The 7188-nt window shown below is 45.6% G+C and overlaps 1 protein-coding gene across 1 annotated transcript; it reads left to right on the top strand.

Annotated features, from left to right (window-relative positions):
* Positions 1-2940: 2940 nt before the first annotated feature.
* LOC108364958 (uncharacterized) lies at positions 2941-3480 on the top strand. The gene has a single exon (XM_017618843.1). It carries the CDS (start codon positions 2941-2943, stop codon positions 3478-3480), a length of 540 nt encoding a protein of 179 aa, XP_017474332.1.
* Positions 3481-7188: the final 3708 nt, after the last annotated feature.

Below are 7188 nucleotides of genomic sequence, written 5' to 3'. Positions count from 1 at the left end.
GGGAACAGCACGTGGTTTGCAAAATATTGGACTTGCTCCCTTATCTAATTTTAGACTTACGGTTCCTAACTTGTATCGGCCCAAACCAGTCTTGAAAACTTCAGAAAATTCGTTTTTAACTTGTGTTATAATTTCATCATATGAATTCACAAAATTAACGCCTCTCATTGAAAAAGATTTATTTTGAACTAACTCGAATCCAAATGCACGCAAGAAATCTCTTCCTAGCAAAGTCGGTCTGTCTGCATTTGTTACAATTATTTTTCCAAGAACTCTTTGGCCATCAAAATTACAAGTTGCTTTAAACTCACCCAGCGTCTTCAATAGTTCGCCACCATAGCCTGACAATGGAAGTTTGCATGGTTCCAGTTTTTCATTCGAAAAATCTTTGCGAAATGTACGTACTGACATCAGTGAACATGGAGCACCGGTATCGCAGAGCACAAAACAGCATCTTCCATTTATTTCCACGTGAAGCTCATAAACTTTAGGTCGCTCAGTGCTACTATTAATTGAAAAAATGGAGAAGTCCCAACCGGCCATACTATCGACACTGAATACTGAAGGAGAAATATCATTAGAAGAGCTACTAGAATTTTGAGATTTATCTAAATTAATAAAATTCGTGTCTTCCCTTTTGTTTTTACAGATGTTTTTCAGATGACCTTGTAGTCCACATGAATGACAGCGACTGTTCTTGAATTTACAGTTCCTAGATTCGTGATTTTTCCACCCGCAATGACTGCATGCTTTCTTCTTCTGATTGCTTTTGTGCCTCTTTGATTTGCCGATATCGCACTTGTTTTGCCTACCACGTGGACGGACGTACATAACCCCAGCATCATTCTTAGCCGACATTTTAGATTCTCTGATTAACGCTTTATTTAAGGCCGCTTTCAATGTAATTGTTTCATCCTCTTCGCATAGTTTTTCGAAGAGGGGAGCTGGCAATTCAACTATGAACTTATCCAAAACAATTTGTTCCAATGCAGTGCCAAACTTACACTTAAACGCAAACTTCCTAACTTTAGAAAACCATGTGGATACACTATCTTCTTCTGATTTCTTTAAATCATAAAAATTTTTACGCTCTTGAAATAAAATAACTGGTGGCATAAAATGCTGTGATAAAATATCACATAATTCTGCGTAAGTCTTTTTATATGGCAATATTGGACTGCATATATTGTGCAAAGTGCTATATGCTTCGGCACCAATCAATTTCAATAAGATCGATATTTTCACCTTTTCATCAGTGCATTTAATCTCCGAAAAATGCAATTCCAGCCGCTCGTTCCAAAGTTCCCAATTTTCGTTTGGTGAAAATTCTGACATTTGTGAAGAGTTTTACCAATGCGACATCCTCGTCGCCAATGAGATGTTTTAAGCTCGGTTGTTTGGTAGCAAAAAGGAAGGAAACTTTATTGTACAAATCTTATATACTAATTTACAGTCGTATGATGATAAACGCCAGTGCAATGTTAAACGTCAAAGTAAAGGAATGCTATAATGACATTCAATCATTCTAAGTAATCTATTACGCTATAGGGATGATACTTAATTTACTAATCTAGTACATTACAATATGATTTTGTTTTAAGCGTGATTATTTATTTGCTTTCAAGTTCACGGAATTCGGGTTTTTATTTAACAGCTCGATGGGTAAGACCCCTTTTTGAATACGCCGTGTTTTGGACACTGATTTTGCAAAACCCTTGAAGTGTTCGTCACGTGTCACCTTCTTTTAATATGTAGGCATAAGAGCTGTTGCCCTTCTTTTCAGTGACAAAGGCGTCTGAATTCGTTTTCCCAATAGTTATCTTTATGCCTGGTTTTCCTTTTTCTTATCTTCTACCTATTCGCTATCTTTCTATAAGCTTTTATTTAACTCTCTCTGTATGTATGTTCAGGCTGGCGAAAAAAATTGTTCCTCCACTGAACCCTCCCCGAGGGTGCCGGCTGGAAATGGATACTCCAGTATGTTCTGTGCGTTGTCAGAACGGTATCTAGCTAAGGTCAGGGGGAATCGCGGGAAGGTTCGCTGCTCTTCAATAGCACAGCCCATCGCAATGCCCTTTGATCATGGTACGGAGGTTTCCCTCAATCCAAGGTGTTAAGCGGACCGTGCCTATTGGACGACGTTTGCAGTCGGGGGTAACGGACTGTATTTCTACGGTGCCTCACTGACACTGGGTCGCCTCAGTGAGTAACGGTGACCTTACCATGGCATGGGGCGCTACCATGGCGGACGGACTTTTTCCCCTCTTCACTCGCTAGGTCGCTGTGCCAGGCCACCTCGGCTTCGGTACAGGCCGGCGCTGTTTCTCTTGGGTTCCTCTTGAGTTTCCTTTTTTGGACAGTGACTGGGCGGGCGACCGTAAGAACCAGAATATATGCAAAACCAAAAAACAGCCTCGCACAATAAAAAATCTGACAAACACCCACAACTAAGGGACACGACTAACAAGAACTCCACGGACAGTACCTCGGACAACAAAATGCAGGACTCACTTACCCTAGACACGACCAACAAGGACTGTACGGACAGACCTCGACTGGGTAGTCCGAGCCTCTCCACGGAGGAGGAGCTCCTCCTATCCAGTCAGGAGACTTTGACGCCCGGNACAAAGGGATCGTGCACCCGAGGACGCCGTAGACAAAATCCGTTTTCAGGCGGTGGTGGATGAGTACCGGCTTTACCAGGCCACCGAACACAAGGATGCGGGAAAGCGGAATAGGTCCCAAGATGAGGTCGAAATAGCCTCAAAAAAGGGTAGGTTTTCTGCTGACCAGGCAAGTGCGGCTGCTGCAGCAGGGCCACGGCGTGGCTTCAGCGAGGTGGTAAGAGATAGCCTGCAGGTGGCACTTGTAGATGCGATTTCCAACAAGGCGAAGCCGGTGCTTGACAAGTGGGGGGAGATTGAGGCGCGGCTGTCTCAAATGGTCATTGACCAGGTCATGGCACAGCCGGATGGCCATCTCCCCAGTTTCGACTCTGCGGAGGTAGTGCGCGGTTACAGGGTGGTTAAATGTGAGGACCAACTCTCAAAGGTTTTCCTGGAGAAGAGATTGGCGAGCATCAGTGATGCTTGGGAAGGTTTGAGGCTCAAGCTCATCCCTGCCGGTGACATCCCCAGGAGGCCGAGAGCTCGCATTTGGCTCCCACGTGTAGAGATGGATAGCGCGGCGCTGCTAAAATATCTGCGTACACACAACCGTGAAATCCCGATGGACGACTGGGTGATCCTCAAGGCTGAGGAGTCACAAACAACCAGCATGTCCTTCTTACTCCTCATTGGTGAGGAAAGTATCGAGCCTTTGGAAAAGGCCGACTGTCTCCTTCGCTTTGGTATCCGGCGAGCCAAAGTAAAAATTTTCCGGGCGAACGATGCTGAAGAAGAAGAGCCGGACGTGGTCGACGACGCAAATAAGCTGCTGGAAGGCATGCTGCTCGCTGACCCAACTGCTGACCCAAATTGATAATGGGTCTAAAGGTTGTCCAGATTAACCTCCAGCACTCGAGGCTGGCCACGGACAACCTTTCCGTCTTCCTGGTGGAGGAAGATGTCGACATCGCGCTCATTCAGGAGCCCTGGGTATGGAACACCGAGGTGAAGGGGCTGCACCTAAATGGATACGAGGTGTTCTACAAGAAATCGGACGGTAAGCCTAGATCTTGTGTTGTGGTTAAATCTCAATACCATACTTTTCTCATCCCTTCCCACAGCTCATCGGATCTAACAGCCACGAAGTTCGAAGCGGCTGGTGGTACCAACATGGTCATCGCCTCGTGCTACATACCACACAACGAGGACGCACCACCGGGTGTGGTTCGTAGATTAGTGGAGAACTTTCAGTTGGAAAATCTACTTATCGGATGCGATTGCAACTCCAGGCATTCGATCTGGGGCAGCTCGGAAATAAATACTCGCGGTGAGTTTCTTTTCGATTACATTCTTAGCACTAACCTAATAATTTGTAATCGAGGTAGCACTCCGACGTTCACGTTTCCTAGCACTGATACTTTTAGGGGATGGGAAGAAGTGCTCGATATAACACTAACTAACGATTGTAGTAGTAGAGGTAGCATTAAAGTAGACAACTGGAGGGTATCTGATCGGAAATCTTTTTCTGATCATAGGTACATACTGTTCAACTTATCGGTTAGCCAGAATGTTTCCCTTCCTTTTCGTAACCCAAAGAGAACAAACTAGCGGCGGTTCGCCAGTGTGGTCAGTAACAAACTTGGGAAACATTACAATAATAATTTAACGACCTTGGAAGATATAGAAACCAAGTGCAACAAATTCGTAAAGGCTATGGGATCGGCCTTTAAAGTCTCCTGTCCCGTAAGCTTCGGGCGGAACAAATATCCTCCATGGTGGGGAGAGGAGATCTCGGAACTTAGGAAAGAGTCTCGCAAAGCCTTCAACTTAAGCTATTCCACGGGCAACTGGCAGACCTATAGAGATAGCTTGAGAATTTACAAAAAGGCAATTCGCAAAGCAAAACAGGAATCGTGGAGGGATTTCTGCTCTTCTATAGAATCAACGAAAGAATCCGCCAGAATGGGGAGGATCCTATCCAAGGAACACAGCAATCCTTCCTTCCTAAAAAAGGAAGATGGAGGATGGACCAATAGCTCTAAGGAGACATTAGAACTCCTTCTTCGTACCCATTTTCAAGGCTGTGACCTAAATCAGGTCTCAGGTGTAGATAGCAACGTACCGGCACCATCCATTAATGTCGTTAACGAAATTATCACGCGGGAGAAGATTGCGTGGGCAATTAACAGCTTCTCTCCGTACAAATCTCCGGGTCCGGACGGGATCTTTCCAGCAATGCTACAGGAAGCCCAGCCGTGGGCTATTTCATGGCTGGAGAGCATTTTCAAAGCATGCATAATGCTCAACCATGTTCCGTCTACTTGGCAAAGTGTTAAAGTAGTTTTCATTCCCAAGGCAGGCAAGAGAGGACACACGGTGCCTAAGGACTTCAGACCCATCAGTCTCTCGTCTTTTGTACTGAAAACTTTCGAGCGGCTACTGGACATGCACATTCGTTCGAAACTAGGCAATGGAGAATTGTCTACTGCACAGCATGCTTACCTAAAAGGGCGCTCCACAGAATCTGCGCTCCATGAGGTCATACACAAGGTAGAATCATCGCTGGAAAATAAATAATATACGTTGGGGGCCTTCCTGGACATAGAAGGGGCGTTCAACAACGTTAGTCTGGAGGCGATAGAGCAATCACTCAGAAACCTGGGGATTGAGAACTTCCTGGTAAACTGGATGTCTACCATGCTTCGTACAAGGATTGCAAACGCTAAGCTAGGCACCAGCGTAGTCATCAGTCATCCAAAGCGGGGGACTCCGCAAGGCGGGGTACTGTCGCCGCTGCTGTGGCTTTGCGTACTAAACAACATTCTTCTAAGACTCAACAGGGAAGGGGTCAAAGTTGTTGCGTATGCGGACGATGTAGTGATTATGGTATCCGGATTGTGCATAAATGTGATAAGCGAAATGCTTCAAAGAGCACTGGGGGAATTGGGTTCTTGGGTAAATGGCTGCGGGCTCAACGTTAATCCCTCGAAGACCGAATTACTATTATTCACTACAAGAAAAAATATTCCTAATTGTAACCTACCTTCCTTGAACGGGCTTACTCTCTCTCTTTCCCCTTACGCTAAGTATTTGGGAGTCATTCTCACACCGAAATTAAACTGGAAAATGAATACAGAGCACCGAGTAAAAAAGGCCGATGGTGCTCTGTATTCCTGCAAAAAAATGCTGGGTAAGAGGTGGGGCCAACGACCTGATCTTATGCTATGGATGTACAAGGCGGTGATTCGCCCAATTATTGCATACGGTTCGCTGGTTTGGTGGAAAGCCGTAGAGATGAACTACATACGCACAATGTTAGGCAGGGTACAAAGGTCAGCCTGCATTGCGACTACTGGGGCGATCAGATCATGTCCAACGGAAGCATTGAATGTCATCTGTCATCTGCCACCGATTGATCTTTTTATCAAGGAAAGTGCTTCACAGAGTGCGCTCAGGGTGAGGGAACTTGGATTGTGGAAAGAACGTACGTACGGGCATGGACGTATCCTGTATTCTTTCAACGACCCAAGCATTCGCGAAAAAATTGACTACATTTGTCCTTCGCTTCTCTTCAAGAAAAACTTCGGCACGATTTTTCCATCAAGAAAGGAGTAGAAGGACCCTATTTTTACTGAACGCTTCGAAGGATCCATTTTTACGGACGGTTCAAAAATGGATTGTGGGGCAGGGGCGAGAATTTTTTCAACCGACCTCCAAATTGAAGAGTCTATTCGATTACCTAATTCGGCCAGTGTTTTTCAGGCAGAGGTCTTTGCCATAAATGAGGCGTGCAAAATAATTTTAGCCTCGAAGCTAGCGAGAACCAGCATTGCTATTTTCTCAGATAGTCAGGCAGCGATCAAGGCACTTGGCTCTGTAAGCATCACCTCCAGCATAATAAAACAGTGCAGGGAGAACGTTATGGTTTTAGCCGACAGGCACGTCGTTGCACTGATCTGGGTGCCGGGGCACAGCAGAATTCATGGCAGCGAGATGGCTGACGAGCTGGCCAGGAATGGGTCGGCTCTGGATATCTCAGAAGCAAAGGAGGTTCTTGTGCCTCTGAGCTATATCAAGAGCCGCATCTCTCAGCACTGGAAAAATGTGGCTAGCAGTGGGTCTGCAGGAGTCTGTGGCCCACCTACTGCGCAAAACGCACTGCTTTTCTTATCAAACTAAACAGGAAGGATCTATCTCGACTAACTGCCGTTTACACAGGCCACTGGGCCGTGGGAATCCATGCTGCAAGACTAGGACTGGAACACAACATATCTTGTCGTAGTTGCAATTCACCAGATGCAGAAGAANGAAGAAACGGTGGAGCATCTGCTCTGCGATTGCCCAGCACTATGTAGGACTAGAATCAGGCTTCTAGGCAAACCCTGCTTCTGCGGTTTAACGGACATAAGTGATATTAACCCACTGCAACTTCTTAAGTTCTTGAACTCCACAGGCTGGGTTTGAGATATATAACCGACTTCTGCTGCTTTCTTTTCGGGCTTTCTTTTCAGGTTTAAATTGCGAGTAGTGGTTTTAAAACAGCACGCATAAGTGCTAATTGGAGTTATTAAACTCGCCACTT

The sequence above is a fragment of the Rhagoletis zephyria genome, unplaced genomic scaffold (genome assembly GCF_001687245.7).
Source record: "Rhagoletis zephyria isolate East Lansing unplaced genomic scaffold, Rhagoletis_zephyria_1.1 Rzeph_scaffold_01729, whole genome shotgun sequence".
Taxonomy (NCBI): domain Eukaryota; kingdom Metazoa; phylum Arthropoda; class Insecta; order Diptera; family Tephritidae; genus Rhagoletis; species Rhagoletis zephyria.
This window is presented reverse-complemented; position numbering and strand designations above follow the sequence as displayed.